We start from the raw sequence: 20,900 nt of genomic DNA on the forward strand, positions 1-20,900 counted from the left end.
AACTGTAGTTGACTGATACGCCATTCCACAACAGACTAGAAACAGAAGCCATCAAAAAGTATGAGGATAGAGGGAAGGAGGCATACTGGGCATTCATAGGCAGGTGTGATGACAACATAAGTGATAGCTGAACATCCTTACTTTTGAGAGATAAAAGGGGAGGAAGCATCTAGGACATTAAATATCTATGATAATTATTCTGAATTATTCAGAAAATAATAATTGATATCATTTTATATTAACACGAGGCAGGAAATGATTTATCCCAGTTGGTTGATTTTTATTTTAATGTTTTGTTTCTGAGTGGTAAACTCAATAGTATTTAAAGTACACATATTTGAACACATCTAACCTCACATCTGGCCCCATAAATGGTAGAAAAATAGAAGGTCACTGTACTTTGAAATCTTTTGAAGTATTATGCATTCTTGTCTCATAGCTATATCAGGTTGAGTTTTTAACAGTTGCTGACATATTGTGTTTATAAAAATTGTAATGTTGAGAAATATGTATGTGTAAATAGTAAATAAACTATTTCTTAAATGCATTTAGAAAGGATCAAATAAAAATCTAAGCTACTTCAGCAAAGTGGGGATTAAATGTCTGTGTAACTCAGTTATGATTTAAAACATAAAAACACAAGATTGCAAATTTCTTAAAGGCATATTTGTACAAAATGTTTCTTATTGAAACAAGTTATCTAATTTGTTATTGGCAGACATAGTATATTGTAAAATAGAAATATGAAAAGAAGATAGATGAAAGCAAAGAAGAAAAAATTTAAAAATGGAAGCAATATGAAAATTCATAATATTAAATTTCAGACAAACATTTTTGTTAAAATCAGATTAGAGTCCATTTGGAGTGAATTGAATATTTCCATTTAAAATTTGCATATTATTTTACATTAGGTCATTTTAAAATGTTTTAAATTACCAACTCCAGAAGATGGATAGCAATTTCATTCCTGATGGCAATGAGTTTCCTTCTTCTGAATTTTTTTAATAGGTGCACTAGGCCTTCCAATGAGGGGGATGAGCAACAATACCCCTCAGTTAAATCGCAGCTTATCACAAGGCACTCAGTTACCGAGCCACGTCACGCCAACAACAGGGGTACCAACAATGTCACTTCACACGCCTCCATCTCCAAGCAGGTATTTATATTGATGGACCAGAATATTTCTCAAAATGTATCTTTGTAGAGTAAGCAAGCTTTTTAATTTTTTAATAAAGTAACTATTTATTTGATTTTCTGGTTCAATGCCTTTCACTGAGGAAAAGAAAGTTGATACCCTATGCTCATTTAATTTTATTGCAAATTTATAAGTATAGTGTGAGATGCTTTTATCTTGCAACTAGCATACTGGTTATCAGCTGGGATAGGTATCAAGGATCAATCACCACCTGGGGAGTTTTTTTTTTTTTTTTTTTCAAAAAAGCAAACTCTATTCCTCAAAGGAGAATGTGCAATTTCAAATCACTCCTCAGATGATTCTGTTTATTGCTCCCTCACCACACATCCATTGTTAAAGTGAGAATAAAATAAAGCAGATCACAAAAATGATGCATATTAGTATTAAGATAGAATGACATACATTTGGAATGAAATTCAAAATATATATGTGAAATATGTTTGTATTTTATGTGATAGTCACATCAATAGTTCTCTCATCTTTGCTATCACTGTATATTCTTCTATAATTTGCCCTTTCTTGTTGGTTTGTTTACTTTGACTTCTCAAAAAGCTTTTTTTTTCTTTTCAAATGATCAGACAAAAGAATTAAATGAATAAAAATTTACAATGCAATTTGAACGTATATCTGAAATTCTAGGGTTAGGTCAATTGATTATTTACAGAGAATTTTAATGAGTGATTATAGAGAGCTTATTTAGTATACTGGACTTCTTTTTCAGGGGTATTTTGCCTATGAATCCTAGGAATATGATGAACCACTCCCAGGTTGGTCAGGGCATTGGAATTCCTAGCAGGACAAATAGCATGAGCAGTTCAGGGTTAGGTAGCCCCAACAGAAGCTCGCCAAGCATAATATGTATGCCAAAGCAGCAGCCTTCTCGACAGCCTTTTACTGTGAACAGGTAAGATATTTATTGATACTGTGTATAATTGTTCTTTCTGGGTATTTTCAAATTTGCCTTTTCATATTCAACATTCTGTTCTTGAGTCTTGGCTTCTGTTTCATAAGTATGTTTCATCATATATTTTGACCAAAGCTTCTCTTTTTGTTACACATAACAATTTAAACTCCCAAACTTAAAGACATAACTCTTTTGAGAATCAGTTTGCTTTTTGTTGCTGTTGTTAGAAAAGGATTGTTGTTAGGTTGCCAACCAGCAAAATTTTTGCTGAAATGTCCTTCCTATATTAAATGAGGCTGGTCACCTGTGTGGTAAAAGCTCCATATTTATGAATAGCACTGGAAATATTATTATTGCCTTGCTTCATTTATCCTTTGGTTAAGTTCCTTTTCAACCGAATTTCTGTTTTGTTCTTTGGAGACTTACTGACCAAAGACCTTTTGAAGACTACATCTGTAGTATTTGAAATAGTGTCATGTCCTGGGATTTAAAACAAAAGGAAGAATTTGTGCTTTTCACTCCTTTTTTTGCACTGTTATACTGCTATGCAAATAAAAGTTAATATTAAAAAGTTACATATTTTGTTAGGATTTTAAAGCTGTTCAAATAATTTCTATGAGCATTATGTCTGTAATACAGGGCTTTCTTTACTGTGAAAGTGATATTTTAGTTTGATCTTTTTTTAATGGGCAGCATAGTGGGTAAAGGATGTAGGTGCTATCATGATACTCATTTAATTCACTTTCTCTTATTTAGTACTTGTAAGTTCTGAATAAAAATAGGTTATTAGCACATTTCTAATTTAATGTTCATCCCATAACCTCCAGCTCTTACTTTAAGACTTATATGAGCATTTCTTTTATAATTTTGGCTGCTCTTTTAATTTTTACCAAAGTTATTTCTGTAAAGGGTTCTCAAGACTCATCTCCTTGACAGTTTCCAAATCATGTAATACTTCTTGGGCTTTAACACATCTTTCTGCATTCTTGTAGTATGTTATTGAATGTATATTTAAATTTTTGCTTTCCCATGTTTTTTCACATTCTAGTTGTAAATACTTTGCTTGTAAATTTTCTTATATATTGTCAATGAAGTGTGGGTCTCTAAAGCCCTGCTTAGTACTATTGATAAGATGTATTATTATGGAATGTTTTCATCTCTTACTGCTTATTCAATGTTTGAGGGTACCTCTGTCGTCAGCAGTTCTAACATGCTATTAAACAAAAATTTCTGTTGACTTTTCTGCTCTTCTCTAGAGTATTGTTTCACCAGCTGCATTATTTTATGAAAATATTGTTTAGCTTTGGCTATAGTTAGTTTTCCAAATCTAGGCAAAAAAAAAAAACCCTGTCATCTTCAATTTAACCTTACTCATAACACTAATACAACTGTCTTTTTATCAGACTATTTGATGTTAAAAATGCATTCTTTCATTGTAGAACTTGCATTAACAGTTCTTTTTGATGTGTTTAATTATTCTGACCTCACTTTAAATTCAGCCTTATTTTTTGTTTGTTTGTTTTCCCATCTTTAGGCTTGTGTAGAAAAGGGAGGCTTTGATAACTATTTATTACCAAGTACCTTAATTTAGAATTAAGGGTACTATGGAGAGATTTTTTTTAAAAAATAACTAAAAGATACACTTGATAAGAATGATGTGTTTTAGAACACTGAATTCAGTTAAAGAAAAGCATCATTTAATTCGGGTCAACTAAACATTTATTGAGTACCTTTTATATCCTCCTAAATGCTAAGGGCAAAGAGATGCAAAGGTGTGTCTGACATGAACTCTATCCATTCTAGTTGGGAAAAGACAGACTATATGAATGAAAATCTTTTATGAAAAGTAATAATAGCACATTTTACCAGTAGTGAAAGAAAAACAGATATTCAAGAATAGTCTTAAACTAAATTACCTGTTTTTGAGTTTAATTACTTCTCGCCAAGTACACAGAATGACACCCTTAATCTGTTTACCTCAAACCTTATATAAATTCTTCGCTTTTTGTTTTTTAACTGATCGTTTTGGTTCTCAGTTGTTCATGGAAGGATTTTAGGGAACCTTTAAATAAAAATATTCAACTCAAAAATAAAATTAGTATTTGTTTTTAGACATGTTGTTTTATATGAGGAGATCAAAAGTAAACACTTGTTTTTCTTCATCTGAAAGTTAGTGTTCTTACTGTATATCTAAAATTATTTTCTATGTACCCAGTATGTCTGGATTTGGAATGAACAGGAATCAGGCATTTGGAATGAATAACTCCTTATCAAGTAACATTTTTAATGGAACAGGTAAGCTTATTCTGGAGCTAGTACCCTATAAAAATATGATAGATCTTGAAATATAAAGCAGTTCAACGTACTAGTCTTAAAATAATTAAAGGAATTTTTGTGTTTAAATGATAGAACTTAATTTAGGGGAGAATTTGACAGGAAATAGGATTTAATTCAGTCAGTAGTTAAAAGATGGTTAAATATGTTTTTTCAGTTGGCATCTTATAGCAGTGTTACAACCTCAGATTTGTTTCCTTAACACCTGGAGAAAGCATGAACGTTAACTTAGTCTATATTTGTGCCTCAGAATCTTTTTGCTTCAAGAGCTTTTCTTATCCTCAGTCCTTTCACTGTAGTCTAAACTAGGTTGAGCATTGTGGCATTCTGGCTATAGAGACCCAGGTTAAAGAAACCTTTAAAACTATATGGAGCACTTACAATTTTTTCTTAATAGTTTTAATAATACTAATTTTTGCATTTAACTCATAAATTTTTAATCTGGTTTTATGTGTAAAATTCAAAATTTAAGTACATAGAAAGCCAATTCTGATTTTGACAGTAACGAATTTTTGCAGTCTGTTGGTTTCTCTTATCAGCTGGCTTTAGACAGAAGAGAACAGGAGGCTTTGTTACTATTCTGCTTCAGGTTTTATCTTCTTCCACACTTGCCTCCAGACCCTTTCCTGAGAAAGCAAATGAAGGATGTTGTTATAGTCATAGGAGCAAAAATGAGTATGATTGTTGAGAGAGAAATACAGTAAAGGAAGTGGAAGGTGAAAGAATGATCAGTGAAACGGGGTGTTTGTGGAAGCATGAGATTAGCAATTGAAATGATAGTTCTGGCTATCGGCTTTTAATTTTTCAACATTATTGTATGTTTAGTAGCAGCCTGGATTGACCAAGTGACACTTCAGAATTTCAGTTTTTTGCATTTAAAGTTTTATGTTCTGATATGAAGTACCATATTCCATTGTTTCACAAAAGCACGTTTTTTTCATATTTAAATATCTCTGAAATTAGGATGCATATCATAATTTAATTAGTGAGGTTTTTTTTCCCTCATAAATGAACCGTAAAGTGACAGTGTGTCTCACAGTGCCATCTTATTTTCTGAAATATGGTTTATACACTTCCGTAAATTTTACAATTATTTTTTGAAGTCATTTTTAACTAAGTATATTTTACACTAGGAAAGTTGTTTCCAAGTCTTACCCTAAAAATAAAAATTTGTGAGTTAATACTATTTTTATTTATTTTTAAATAATATATGCCAATTTAAAACTCCATCTTAGAGGACCTGAAGAAGTGTATTAAAAGTTAATGCTTACTGTAAGTTTATAGAGTTCATGACCAAGTAATTCAAGAGAGATTACTTTTTAAAGTACTATATAAGCTATTGATATGTATTGTTGCCTTTTTATATAATGCCTGTTTAGAATTCAGAATTCATAAGCTGCAGTTTCTTTAAAAGCAATGGGTTTGAATTATTTTATCCTTTACCCTTCGTAATTTTAAATTGTCACCTGACTTGGAATGTAACTGTTTTCTATGAACAGAGTAATCTTGAGCTGTTTCTTTATGAGATCCTGCTAGTTATGAAAATTAGAGAAAAATTAAAGTAAACTGAAAGAGGGGGCATAATAATTGAAAGATGAGACAAATCAAAGAAAAACTATAGTGCATACTAACAGTAAGATAGAAAATAAATTCTTCAAAAATTAAGAATATAAGATTGTTAGAATATTAGAATAATTAATACATTGAGAAGAGATCAAAGTAATGATTAAAATAGGCAAAGTAGAAATGTTGGATTAAATTTTAGTTTTTAAAAGGAAAGAAACTGATATTTTAAAATTCACAATGAACAGATATTTTATTTATTTAATTTATTGAGCGCCTACTGTGTAATAGGTAATATAAACTTCTGGGCTTTGTGTCATATTCTCATACAATTCACTCACCAGACATGGGAGCTCTACATGTATCTTATGTTCTCCACCCTACTTATACTCTCAACTGCAAACACACACACTCACATACTCGCATGTATACACATTTGTATATGGAATAGGACAAATAGACCAAAAATATCCTTAGGGATGTTCCCATTGCTTGTGCCTCAGATATGATTCAGACCATTTGCAGGAGGCACTGTCATTATCACACCAGTGTTATAAATGAAGCTCCAAGCATTCCAGATACAACCTCTGTTTTTGAATATAGTGAAAAGAACAATTTTATCACAACAGTCTCCCCTCTTACTAATCAGCAACCCATAACTTGAGTACCATCTTTCACAGGGGAAATAATGTACCACCTTACTCCTTATTATCTGTCTTAAGTCTCTAGGATTTGGGATTGTTACTGTGTAGTAGGTACATACTGCTTTGCTGAGTTGTTCATAAATTCTTTCACATGAAGTCAATCCACAAATATTTATTGTACATTTACATATACCAAGTACAGTGCTGTACATTGTTTAGGAAGAAGACACTGCCATTTCAAATTTTATTATAGTTAGTAATAATCTCTTTAAATATTTGTAGAGCAGTAACTAGTTTGTTTCTTCTTATTTAGATGGAAGTGAAAATGTGACAGGATTGGACCTTTCAGATTTTCCAGCATTAGCAGACCGAAACAGAAGGGAAGGAAGTGGTAACCCAACTCCATTAATAAACCCCTTGGCTGGAAGAGCTCCTTATGGTAATTAAGCTTTTTATGGATGGCTAGTGAAAATTTTCTGTTGCACACACACACGTGCATATTTGCATGCATGTGTGTGTACACACATGTATTTATGTATTTTCTAATCAGAGCAATGTAGTTTTGTCAGAGTCAATAAATGCAAAGTGCTTTTTCTTCCCAGAATACCATGATAGCAGAGTTAAATGGGAAAACTTAATTTGTATAGAAACCCCAAAAGGAAGTCTTCATTGGTATTCAGAAGTTATTTTCTTCTGGCATTTCTGCCTTAGTACACCTTAATAATCTATGGTTTGCCTTTGTTTAGTTCATCACACTTTTTTTTTAAAGAATACATTCTCACATTCCTAGTAATTAATAATGACTAACCATACACTGATGATTTTTTCTAAGCCAGTTTCTCAACCTCCACACTACTGACGTATGAATAGATAGTTTCTTGTAAATGAGAGACTGTCCTGTGCATTGCAGAATGTTTATCAAAGCATTCCTGCCCTTTGCCTACTCAATGCCCAGTAGCACCCCCACCCCTACTCCCACCCTTTGTGCATGACCCCCGTCCCCGCCCCCGGCCATTGTGACAACCACAGATGTTGACACATGTCTCATGGGAACAAAAAACTGCCTCCTGTTGAGAACTACTTATGGGTCATGTATATATAGTTTATGTAGACTCTTGGTCACCACTAATACCCTTTTTCACTATCTTTAATAAATGAGAGATTTGGTTAGACATGGAAATTATGTAACAGCAATATTTTTTTGTATCCTTTGCACATAATTGTTTCCTTTTGGTAGAATGTGATAAAGACTAATAGCAAAAACTTAAAGGGATCATTTCATCAGTTCTAAGATACCTGTTTTTCCCATTTTCAACCAACATGGGTTTATGTTACTTTCAGAATATGAATACAAATAATAATATGTGAAGAAGGGAAAACTTTATTATTCACTTTCAAATGTTTCCTAATTAGCCTTCCTCCCCACCAAAAAAGCAAAAATGATCTGCCCTGGAAGTTGAGTACCTAGCTACTTGATTCTCAGTTCAGACTCTAATGTTTTTAACCTTTCCTCATAGGTCCATTTTTTCATCCCTTTAATCATTCCCGTTGCTCTCCTTGGACCATCTCTAGTTTCTCCATATCGTTCTTGAATTGTGGAGCCCCAAACTGGATATTGTTCTCCAATAAGGGCCTGACTAATGCCAAGTATAGTGGGAGGATTACTTCCCAGTTCTTGCATGTTTTACATCTATTACATGGAGTCCAAGAAAATCTGAAATAATATGGAGTTGTTTTATAATTGATTGCAATTTGCTCACTCTGTAAGTCACTTTCAAGTAGAATACTGACATTTTCTTTAAAATTTATTCTGTTCATTTGCTATTTGACAATTAACTGATATTTATAGTAACTAGTCAAATATTTAAAGCAAGCTTTTAAACAAAAAGTTTTAATAATTGTTACCAATATCAGATTATGTATTTTCAGCATCTGTGTGTGACATTAGATTAGAATTATGGGATTAACATTTATTTCCCTTGTATTATTTTGTATATTTTAGTTATTAATCAATTATATAAGAATTTATTCATTGTTATCCAGAATACTAATTTTTTGAAGTGTATTTTCATAGCATAATAAAAAACAATTCCTTTTGGTATATTATCATGAGGAAAGTTAGCTTTTTATAATTTGTAGCAAAATTTCATAAATATCAATTGCAGTTCTCTGGATTATTTTCATTATATAGTTGGAATGGTAACAAAACCAGCAAATGAGCAATCCCAGGACTTCTCAATACACAATGAAGATTTTCCAGCATTACCTGGTTCCAGTTATAAAGATCCAACATCAAGTAACGATGACAGTAAATCTGTAAGTAATAATAGGAGTAATCTGAGAATTATCTATGTGAGTTACATAGTTTTTTCCCTTCAATTTCTCTTATATTAATAGTTTTATAGTCTATATTAAGGACATATTAAATACTATTAGAAAATTATTTAATTTGAATATCTGTAGTAATATAACTTCTGAAAACTGTGGAAAACCTTTGTAACTTAGAAGATAGCCTATTTTTCTCCTATTTCATATAGGTTTGCAAATTTCTGTTGAACTTCTCAGAGTTAATGTAGACTTTTATTATAGTCCCTGTCAGCTGGATCCCATGAAGTTTGATATTATAGCCTTCTAAGGAGCTGTGTTTTTCTTGAGTAAGTTTTCTCCTTGAAGAATCTTTATACACATTTTTATTCCTGTGTTGATTCAACCAACTCAGCTTCCTGTTTCTGACTTAACGATTGTGTTTATTTCTTCCACATTTCGATGAAAATAGTGCTTTTTTGTTTGTGTGTGATGGAAGGTGTATATTGTTAAAATAATTGATAGAGAAGATTACTGGGTAAGAATTAAAATAGATATGAATTTTAAAGATTCATATATTCTGATTTACCTTGGAAGTTTTTTGGTGCTATTTTAGGTAATATACTGTGTTTAGTTTGTCTTCTAAATAAAGGTATTGAGAAATATAACTTCAAGTGTATCCTGTAACAAACAGTTCTAAGATAGAGAGATGGATTTTTTGGTCTGTGACTGAAGATCTGAGATAAATAAGAATATTTTCCATATATTTCTTGTCCTTTAAATACTCAAAGGTGTATAATACAGGGTTTATTTGTATACCATAGAACAATTGTGGAGACAAAAAATTTCATGTAGAACTTGAAAAACAGGCAGTAATTTACTGTCAACTTAAATATAATAAAAATGAGTAAAAAAGTATTACTATATGAACTTGAAATTTTTACACTTAACAGATGTTAACGTCACATTTAATTTTTTTTTTTTCATGTTAGAATTTGAATACATCTGGCAAGACAACTTCAAATACAGATGGACCCAAATTCCCTGGAGATAAAAGTTCAACAACACAAAATAATAACCAGCAGAAAAAAGGGATCCAGGTGTTACCTGATGGTGAGACTCTATAGAGTATATCAAAGATATTATAAAATTTATTTATTTATTTCCTTTTTCCTAAAAGATAGAAACGACTATGTTTTTCTTATCCAGGTCGGGTTACTAACATTCCCCAAGGGATGGTGACGGACCAATTTGGAATGATTGGCCTGTTAACATTTATCAGGGCAGCAGAGACAGACCCAGGAATGGTACATCTTGCATTAGGAAGTGACTTAACAACATTAGGCCTCAATCTGAACTCTCCCGAGTAAGTTTTTTTCCTTTCTTCTATATTTGTGTATAATACCTCCCTACAGTTTTTAATGTATGTGTTCGAATTGTATCATCTTCTACCACTCATAGTTGCTGGTATCTGCTGACTCTGGGTCATCCCCTCTTATGTTAGTTGCTGGATCACTCTCACTTTATAGTAATATTCCTCTTATAATTTGGCAGTTTCTCTATACACATATATAGTAGAAGGCAATGGCACCCCACTCCAGTACTCTTGCCTGGAAAATCCCATGGACAGAGGAGCCTGGTAGGCTACATAAGAGTCGGACACGACTGAGCGACTTCACTTTCACTTTTCATTCACTTTCATGCATTGGAGAAGGAAATGGCAACCCACTCCAGTGTTCTTGCCTGGAGAATCCCAGGGACGGGGGAGCCTGGTGGGCTGCCGTCTGTGGGGTCGCACAGAGTCGGACACGACTGAAGCAACTTAGCAGCAGCAGCAGCAGTCTTTCCTAAATCCTGAAATCCCAGCTTTTTTAATTTCTCTCCTCCAGAAATTTTACCCTTCATGATACCTCAGCTGCTCACCTCTAGTCATCCCTTTGACTTTGTCATTTTTGGTAACCTCAGTTTGTAAGATTGTCTGTGCTGCCATGCCACTTGATGTTTTTCATTTCTCAGTTGTTTTTGTCTGTCTCCCTCCCAATCCACCATCCTCAAACAGAAAGTAAGTTTCATGTTGTTGATGATCTTTGTTATGCTTGCTAATAATGTATAAGCATCTAGTGCCAGGTATATAATAATAGATACTTTGTAAATGTTTGCTGAATTTGAACTTTGGTTTGTCATAATTACTTTTTTTCTGGCTATAAAAATGAGAAAGTAATTTTACTTGAAGACATAGTATTAATGAGTTTAAAGCATTCTGAGTCGAAGTAGTAACATAAACAAATGTGCACACATGGAAGTATATTCTTCAACCTTGTTTTATTTTCCTGCTGTGTAAGTTATAGTCAAACCAAGGAAAGAAATTGAAAGTTTGAGGTTGCACGTCTTAATGTATTAAGTCATTGTTTTTCCTGATTTCCTAAAATAAAATTAGAAATCTGTTTTTCTACTTTGGACTTCAGAATGATTTTTTTTCCCTTATTCAGAAATCTCTACCCCAAATTTGCATCACCCTGGGCATCTTCACCTTGTCGACCTCAAGACATAGGTAGGATAATCTGTTTTTGTTTAGACTTTTAAAAAATGTATTTGTAACTGAGAATCAGTTAATAAGGCTTTTTTCATTTTATTATCCAGACTTCCATGTTCCATCTGAGTACTTAACGAACATTCACATTAGGGATAAGGTGAGTGTAGTTTATTATTCTACTCAGTCAGCATGAATTTATCTGTTTTTAGGTGCTGTTTTTCAATTCTGACAGCATAGTTTTTTGAAATAATTAGCAGTGGTCTCAGGGGTATGTTTTTGTATATCCGTTTTGTTATATGTAACAATTTAATTTCTGTTTTTGTTTATAATCTTGTGTTTTGATGAGGTCTGGGTTATATTTTTTAAATATTTTAAAAACAATGTTAGGACCAGTAAAATCTTTTTTATAGTTGTTAATAACAGAGTGTAACCATAACCACAGTTGATGGGAACAGAGTAACATGGAAAATTTGAAAATTTCGTCCTGATATTTTCATTTTATATATGTATCAGTAAGAAAGATTTTTCTTTATGAATACTACAGGTACAATGTTTTTAATGAAAAAAATACATTTTAAAGCTATTATCTTTGACTTTTTGCTCATTTTCTATTTTTAATTACCTAAATTTCTAGTTATAGATAACTATTAAGAGTTTACAGCTTTAATCTTTTTATTGTTATTCTTTCTATGAAAGAAAACACTTTTGCTTTAGGGGACTAGATTTTGGTCATGTGAAAGTTTGTTAAAAATTATATATTTGTGTTATGTGTGTAAATATGTGTAATATAAATATATATAAATGGGGTCCTGCATCTGTACCACGCAGTTTGTATAGTCAAATGGATGTTGATGTTGCAGATAGGCAAGTAAAGAGAAATATGTATTTATCAATATGTCTTTTAATACTTGAGTGGATGGAAGACAAGAAGTATGAGATAGAGCTAGTTTTTTCTGTTTATGGATTATGTGATTTGCTGCCACTTCCACAGTAGCACTCATATTGCTCCAATTACCTGAGCATTCCAGAACCTTTTCTTGTAACAATTTAAGAAATAATGCCTTAGGATACTTTGTCACATTGAAGACTGTTGCTTGAATGGGGATAATATGAAAGGAGAGAAGAATGACATTCAAAGAATGTGTAACAATAAATAAACATTTAAATACAAGTGTAGATAAAGAGATAAAAAATATTTATTTTTAATGTGAAAATTTGAGACTATTGAACTTGTGTTTGATAGTTTGTTAGGCAGTTGTTTCTCCTCTGTGGATTGACATATAGAGTAGCCATCTTTTAGTCATCCATTTAAACAAAATAAAGAACGTATCCCGTTATGATTTTTATACTTATCTGTGTTTTGCTAAAAGTACATATCCATTTTGTTAATCACTCTCAGTTGTAAATTCAGTTAATATTTAAGGTTTGTATGTATCAGGCACTCTACAAAGTGCATTCACATTATCACTTAATTTCAGTTACATTTTTAGTAATTCTTGTTGGTGTCGTTGACCACGTTTTATAATTGAAAGGTCAGAGACATTACAGAACTTGGATATGGTCATATTAGTAAGTAATGAAACTAGGACTTGAATGTAAGTCCTTTTTTTCTGAACACAGTGTTCCACTATTATTGCCACATTGATAATTAATAGACCCTCAAGTAAGACAGCATTAGAGCTTGCTCAGTTTTATTTAGCTTTTTCCTCCTGTTAATACATAAAATAGATATATCAGAAATAATTGTTCATTGAATTTAGTTATTCAAATGATGAAACTCCCCTTTAAAATTATATAACTTACCTCTGTAATCATGTAATGGCAGTTATCTGGTGCAGAGAAGAGTTTCTATTTTATCTTTACATTTTTACTTTAGTGGAATCAGTTATATGTTAGGATTTTCAAACTCATTTTACATTTCAGAATAATGTATCTTTTCCAGCTGGCTGCAATAAAACTTGGCCGATACGGAGAAGACCTTCTTTTCTATCTCTATTACATGAACGGAGGAGACGTATTACAACTTTTAGCTGCAGTAGAGCTGTATGTTCAAAGTATTTTTAAAAACTTTTGTATTATAGTAGATCTTGTTTATTCTAAAAGTTTTTTTTTATGACAATGGCTGTAGTTTTTGTCTTTGTTTTTAGAATGGAAATATTCATCAAGAAATTTGTTTTGCTTTTAGCTGTATACATAAAAAGCATTTTCAAACTTAAATAACTCTAAATTTGTAAAAGGTCAGGATCAGCTTGATTCGTGCATTTGGTAAATCTGATTTTTATAAATAAGTATAAGATATGGTTCATAACTGTGGGTCATCTTTCTCCTTGTGGAACCACTTAATGCTAATGACAGTGAATTTCATCATTTATTATATATATTGAGCATTACAGGGGCAAGGCACTGTGCATATTTCTTGTGTATTTTGAAGTATTGATAAAATGAACCCCATAGTTATTATCAGAAGCCTATTGGCCAACTTATATAAACTACTATTAAGAAATTGGTCCATTAAATATATTGTTTTTCTGAGCATTTCTGTTTTTACCTTATGCTCTAAGAATAAAAATTTTGTGTCATTTTTTTATATGTCCAGTTGGTAACATTTCGTTAGCAATAAACATTCTATGAATTGTGTTTACTATGAAGTGAATTGTTACCAAAAACTTTCGACGTAATGATTGGGAGACCTTTTTATAGAGTTCAGTATTTTATATTATTAACATTTTATTTAACATATTATTTAACATTATTAACATTTCTATAAATGGCATTGGATCAGATACTTTTAAAATGTAAAATTCACTGTGTTGGTAATAAATTGTTTTTAATTTCTCAGTTGAGAATTTGGCTTTTTCCATGTTTCCCCTCATTTTTTGTAAGATAGCATTTGTTACTTGTTCCTTCTGATTTACTCCATACATAAATAAATTCATCAGTCATTCATTCATCCATCACTGGCAGTTCTGTCTCATATCTTATTTATGTCTAAAAATATATAAACATATATAAAATATATGTCTAAAATAACTCCTCATTGTATTGATAGGAAGGAATTTGTTTGCATGGAGGTTTGTTCTACCAGAGACATTTTCTGTGGTACATTTACCTCCTTTGGATGTTACTTCCCTGGTTTACAGGTGGTGTAAACTATCATTGATTATTATGTGAATATTAATGGATATCCTTTGGGCTATTGAGAATTTAGGATCAATGAGATCTGAATAAAAAATAAAAGTAATACACTCATTAAGAATTTTCTAAATATTTTTAAATTTGAAATTAGTTACAAATTTTATGTGAATTTAGTTAATTTAAATAGGCTTTGCATTTAGTTTCTTACAAAATAACACAAATAGTTGAGATTTTTGTTTGTTTTAATAGAGAGAATTTCTATTGAATATTAAGAACGAAAAAGGAATGAAGTTTTTGGAACACTGGATCTTTATTTGGTCTGCCAGAGTTTTTATCACATTGCTCGTAGAGCTTTTAAGATCTCATTTTGTTTGCATAAAAAATCTCTCCAGTTAAATAAAGATGTGTGTATTAATTAAAGAGTGTGGTTTTGGGAGAAATTTTAAAAAGTCTTTTCCTATATTTATTTTACTAGGTTTGTATTTAATAACTAAAAATCAGGGTAAAAAAGCATCAATATTCATATAGTTGTTCTGTTTATTATTTTCTGAAAAGTGTTTTACAAGATGTAGAAAATGTTTGATGTGAGCTACAGGAAAAAATTAATTGTCTTTTTCTCTTAAAAATTGAAGTTTTAACCGTGATTGGAGATACCACAAAGAAGAACGAGTATGGATTACCAGGGCACCAGGCATGGAGCCAACAATGAAAACCAATACATATGAGAGGGGAACATATTACTTCTTTGACTGTCTTAACTGGAGGAAAGTAGCTAAGGTATATTTTTTTCCGTGTGCAAATGTGTAAATGTATAAATCTAGATTTTAATAAGAAGTGTCCTCTTTTATCTGTTTATATGTACCAGTACATCCATTCTAATAATGTGCCATATATTTGCTGAGTCCGTTGTCTCCACCTCCTTGGCTTGTTTTAAATTCTGGGAGAGTATCTGGAAGTAGTTCATTTTACCTATAGTTTAGGAAAATGATTGAACTTGGTAAGAAATTTTGTAATTTTTCACAAGCCTTGGTGACATTTGAAATATTTTTGTGTCTGCTCAGTTGTAAAATAAAGATACCCTCTTTCAATCCCGGTCATGTATTCTTATATTATTATTACTTTAAGCAAATATGAGATTTTCCCCTAAAGCCAGTATATAAATAGACGTAGACTTTTTAAACACTTGCACTCGTTGCAGGAAATATGGTTGAGTTTTTATTTGCAAGTAAATATAAAGAAAGAAAATCGCATGCATTAATCATGATTGTTCCTTTGACTAGTATGTGAAGTAGCTGGGGGGAAGAGGCCAGTGGAAAATTGTTCTGGTTTGCCACTTTTCCTCACCTTTCTGACTGTCCCGCATGCAGCTTTCATCCGTACTGTAGCATATTACACATTCGTGTTTAGTTCCTTGTGTAGGTGCTTACTCTACCTAGTAGAAAATACAGTTCACAGTGTCTGATTTCATAACTTCAGGATTTCTCTGAATGTTCTTTCCACTGACGAATCTAAGGATTAAAAACTAAAGAGTCAGTTTTGTTGGTTTTATTAAATTTAAACAGAAAAAACTTTCTTTTCATTGGATAAATTTTTAGTGTTTTTTTTTAATCAGCTTTACTAAACTGAAGAGTAAAATATTTTTTAAAGATAGTATAAAATGCTTACCAGATAATTATTACAAAATTTTACATCCCTAAAAGACTTCATATAAAACATGAAAAAAAAAAAAATTGAAAAGGTGAGCTTAAAAAAAAAAAAAAAAAGACAACAACACCTACAAAAGGTTAAACCTTTCCTCATTATTATTATTTTGGGGTATTTCTCTAATGGTAAATGTCATTGCTTCTCAGTCCAAGTCTAGATACCACTCTACACTGTACTTGAGTTATTTTAACAATTCTAATATGCACCTCTTGACTTTAAAAGGTAGATTCATGACCTAACCTTTTTAGTTAAATACAAATAATTAATTACAGATAGTATACAGGACATTGTGTATATTAACCTGTTCTTTAATAAATCTAGTGAAGTAGAAAACCATAACTCTTGTATCAGGATTTGAATTTAACTCCTGTTTATGCTGTTTATACTTTGACTTTGTACTAGTTTCCTTTCCATACCTGCTTCCTTTCCCTGGTGGCTCAGACAGTAAAGCGTCTGCCTGCAATGTGGGAGACCTGGGTTCGATGCCTGGGTCGGGAAGATCCCCTGGAGAAGGAAATGGCAATCCACTCCAGTACTCTTGCCTGAAAAATCCCATGGACAGAGGAGCCTGGTAGGCTACAGTCCATGGGGGTCGCAAAGAGTCAGACATGACTGAGCAACTTCTCTCTCTCCCTCTCTCTCTTCCTTATCTTTTAAATCAGAATGATTCTTACCTCTGATTATCATGTAGATTAATTGAGATTACACAGGCACACATATACACTGAGTGCACTGCTTGGCATACATTAGGTATTTGATATGGGAGAGTAGTTGTGGTGGTAGTTGTTGTTTTTATCAGTGTTATTATTATAGATTATTATCATAATTCCAAGATGGAGAAATTCTGATTGTTGTTAGGTCAGTGGTTCTAGCTTGCTTCAGAATTATCTGGAGGCCTTGTTTTATCATCTGGCAGGTTGCTGGGCCAACCTGCTTTGTTTCTGGTTCAAGTAGGTCTATGGGTGGGACATGAGAAGTTGCTTTGCTAACAAATTCCCAAGTGATGCCAATGATAATGCTGGTCCTTGACACCATAGTTAGAGAACCTGGTTCTATAGGAGGAGTATCTTTGGAAGGGAAAAATTCTAATAGTAAATAACTAAAGTTTGTTCTACTCATTTGAAGCATTTTGCTCAAGATCATAAATTATTCCAAACATATGCAAAAAGAAATAGATATTTGAATCAGTAGATATATAATTTTAGTTGAATTTTAATTTGAAATCTGTGAGGAAATCAATTTACATGAAAAAAAAAAATCAGTTTTCCAGAAAGAGAAATATTCAGAAACAACTTGAACATTAATAAGTCCCCTAATTTCCCATGAAAGCAATTTCTCAGGTAAATGTCATTTTAAAGAAAATTATATATGTGTGTGTATATATGTAAAGTAATAATTTTACCCAGTTTTTTCTGATCTCTCCTGTGTAAGTTGAGCGTTTGCCTTAACTTTTACCTTTAAAATGTTTAGCTGTGAAGCTGAAAAATAAAATTTGAGAAATATCATTATTAAACTATTTTTGAGAAATCTTTCTTAAAGTAATTTGTTGGCCACTTGCACTGATATTCTTCAACAAAATGATTTTCATAGTGATGAAAATAAGCAGAAATACTGGTTTCTATCAAATATTAATATGCAGCTCTCTTCTTTTGATTCTATTTTAAAAATTCATGGACTTAAAATTTTATGTTATATTCACAGAATAAACTTCACAAAGGCTTCTGGTTTTTTTTTTTTTAAGGATGTTTTCACTGTTTTTCTAGAAATTGGATTAGGAATTAAGAATCCCATAGTATATTTATTAACAGACTTCATCAAACTATAGAAAATCCATTGATGTGCCATGTCCCAAGTCAAAGTCCTCCCCATCTGTAAAGTGGTTGTGGTTTATTATTCACAGGTAAAGAACATGAATTTAATAGCATCAAGTGATAAGAAGCCTTCTGTATGAATTAGTATTATAAGTTAATAGCTTGATGTTACGGTATTATTGAAAAGTATTGACCTGATCAAGACCGTAATCATGTTTTCAGTCATACTTGTATTTCATTTCGGCAAATTACTTAATATTTTCAGAGAACTGAAGAACTATAACTTCAAGTAAAGGGATTAGATTACTTAAATCAGAAGTATACTTTCTCCCCTAAAATTTTCTGTGAGTTCTAGGATACAGCCCCATTATTTATATAAAGAATTTCCTATATCTCAATAATGTATTTTCATAAAAATTTTGATACTGTAACCAAAAAGAAAAAAAACGCAAAAAAAATTTTACACCATATTTGCTTATTCTTTTTTAGATAATCTATTTTGTTGACACACTGTGATCTGTCCTATGTAATTAAGTTGGAATTATTAAATATCCTGTTAATTAAAAATTTTGTTATATACAGTCTCAATGAGTAAGATTTTTAAAATAATTTTACCCACGGAGAATTTTCAGGTGAAAATGGCTTTCTCAAACTATAAAGACTTAAAGTGTCAGAATTCTTTCAGGCTGAGTTTACCTTATGGGTCCAACACTGAGTAGGATTTTTAATGTTTAGGATCCTTTATCATATCATAACCTACTATAAATGTGATTTTTAGTGCCTAGAACTCTTTCTAGTCTTTAAACCATTTAACTGTCATCTACAAATCTTTTTTTCCATTAAAGCAATTATATGCATAGACCTTCGAATACCTAATCTTTGAATATTTAAAAATTGTAAGTGTTCTGTTCCTAAAACAAATGAAAATTTATGTTTATTTATTCATTAGCCATTCATTATACCCCTGCTGGGAGCCTGGCAGCTCAGTAGTATTCTCAGTATTCTGGGCAGTAGATGGTGATACACAAAACAGACACACTTCTTGCCCCTACAGATTATAGAAAAGTGTGTGTGTGGTGTGTGGTACGTGTGTACATGTAAGATAAACACGTAAAAAAGATATGATCAGTAAAGTTAGGGAACAAAGAAAAACTCTTTTAAGTCTTTATGTCTTTTAAGAAAAATAAAAAGACATAGAAGACAAAAAGTTTTTAAAAATGAGACCAAATTTGATCTCTTTAATTTCTGAATCTCTGATATATAAAGTCTTTGAGATTTTAATTATCATATTTACTCCCTAGGTTTAGACTGATCTTCAATATGATGAAGTTACTCTAGTTTAAATTCTGATAATACAGTGTAATTCACCAGTGTACAATGATGAGGACAGGACAATGGAACAAAATTTTAATTTCTATATCTCAGATAATGGAGTATATGATTTGTCAGCTACAAATACACTTTATACCCAATAACTACACATATTTTGGAACTAAAGTTAGCCAATTTTAATTTCTAAAGAATGATACAACAGGAAGATACTTTCTCCACTAACTTCGATACTTATCTTTAGCCAGGCAACAAATCCTTTTAAAACCTAGACAAGGTATCGAGAGAGGGAGAGGTGCCTACACAAAGCTTTAGGAAGGCTATGTTGAGTATGATGATGATGCTGGTGTTTGCTAAAGTTTTACTGATAAGCAAATAAGTTCTGTGTCTTAGTTAACGCTAAAGTGAACTTTTTAAAAGTCATCACAGTGTGCCTTCCTTACAGTCACTGGACTGAATTTTTTCAACATTATTTCTGGATAGAAGTGTAATTAAGTAGTTTTGGGTTTTGGGCTAAAAATGTGTTATACTAGGAAAATCATGGGCTTCGGTGTCCTACAGGTCTAGATCCTACTCCTTGATCTGCCAGTTATTGTATGACTTGGGCAGGTTACTTGTGAGCTTCATTTTCCTCCAATGCAAGTATGAAGGTAATGATGACTACTTTTCAGTTATGAAGATGAGAACAAAATTAGTTCTGTCTCTAGTTTTGACACATACTAGGCTGCTGATACCTGCTATTTCTATAATTCTTATTGTAATATCCTAAAATTTTAAATCTTTGGTTTTATAACTCATGACCTAGGTTTTCATTGTAATAATGAAATTTTCACTTAATTTAATAATGAAAATATCTATCATGAATTAATTTGAAATAAAACAGGTAAAATATATTAAGCCATGGTACTGACATTACTTGGCTTTCTTTAGTGTGTAGTACATATAATGGTTCATAATGTTTTAAATGGGATTAACTGAGATGGTTTGTGCTACCTCAATTCAGGTTGTAGAATTAATAATTTTAGAACCTCTGGCCTTTTGGTTTAAAAAAGTGTTTGTTTTCTTTTAATATACAGAGTTATATTCTTCATCTCTCTTCTTGATCTTGGTGAAGTATGAAGAATGTGCTTTATCATTCTTAAATTTTAAAGCTCATGTAGTGTTTTGAAAGTTTAATTAAAATGAGCTATATATAGTTCATCTTCAGATGTGCCTGTAGCAAAAGCACTGTCAGTTTTGGGGTGGTAGTTACATCTTTTCAGGATTTGAGGATTGTGAAATGAGAAGTCTGGAGAGGTGAGGTGTGAGTTTTCCCCAGATAATGACCTTAAAATAACTTTAATGTTTGTTTTTTAAAAAACATGTGATAAGACAAATTGAGAAATCCTTTATTTCTAAACTTTTTTCATGAAAAAAAAAAATGTTTAACTTTTATACTTCATTG

General features: G+C 31.6%; 1 protein-coding gene across 9 annotated transcripts in view; it reads left to right on the forward strand.

Annotated features, from left to right (window-relative positions):
* CNOT2 (CCR4-NOT transcription complex subunit 2) overlaps nucleotides 1-20,900 on the forward strand; it is a 129,633-nt gene that overhangs the window by 107,216 nt on the left and 1,517 nt on the right. For all 9 annotated transcript variants that reach the window (XM_040233453.1, XM_040233455.1, XM_040233454.1 and 6 more), the window contains 11 exons: nucleotides 1,009-1,156; nucleotides 1,917-2,099; nucleotides 4,315-4,394; nucleotides 6,954-7,079; nucleotides 8,832-8,956; nucleotides 9,937-10,057; nucleotides 10,154-10,310; nucleotides 11,434-11,495; nucleotides 11,585-11,634; nucleotides 13,420-13,520; nucleotides 15,245-15,389. In XM_040233453.1, coding sequence (XP_040089387.1) covers nucleotides 1,009-1,156; nucleotides 1,917-2,099; nucleotides 4,315-4,394; nucleotides 6,954-7,079; nucleotides 8,832-8,956; nucleotides 9,937-10,057; nucleotides 10,154-10,310; nucleotides 11,434-11,495; nucleotides 11,585-11,634; nucleotides 13,420-13,520; nucleotides 15,245-15,389 — 1,298 coding nt within the window. The remainder of the gene's footprint in view (nucleotides 1-1,008; nucleotides 1,157-1,916; nucleotides 2,100-4,314; nucleotides 4,395-6,953; nucleotides 7,080-8,831; nucleotides 8,957-9,936; nucleotides 10,058-10,153; nucleotides 10,311-11,433; nucleotides 11,496-11,584; nucleotides 11,635-13,419; nucleotides 13,521-15,244; nucleotides 15,390-20,900) is intronic.

The sequence above is a fragment of the Oryx dammah genome, unplaced genomic scaffold (assembly GCF_014754425.2).
Source record: "Oryx dammah isolate SB20612 unplaced genomic scaffold, SCBI_Odam_1.1 HiC_scaffold_29, whole genome shotgun sequence".
Lineage (NCBI taxonomy): Eukaryota > Metazoa > Chordata > Mammalia > Artiodactyla > Bovidae > Oryx > Oryx dammah.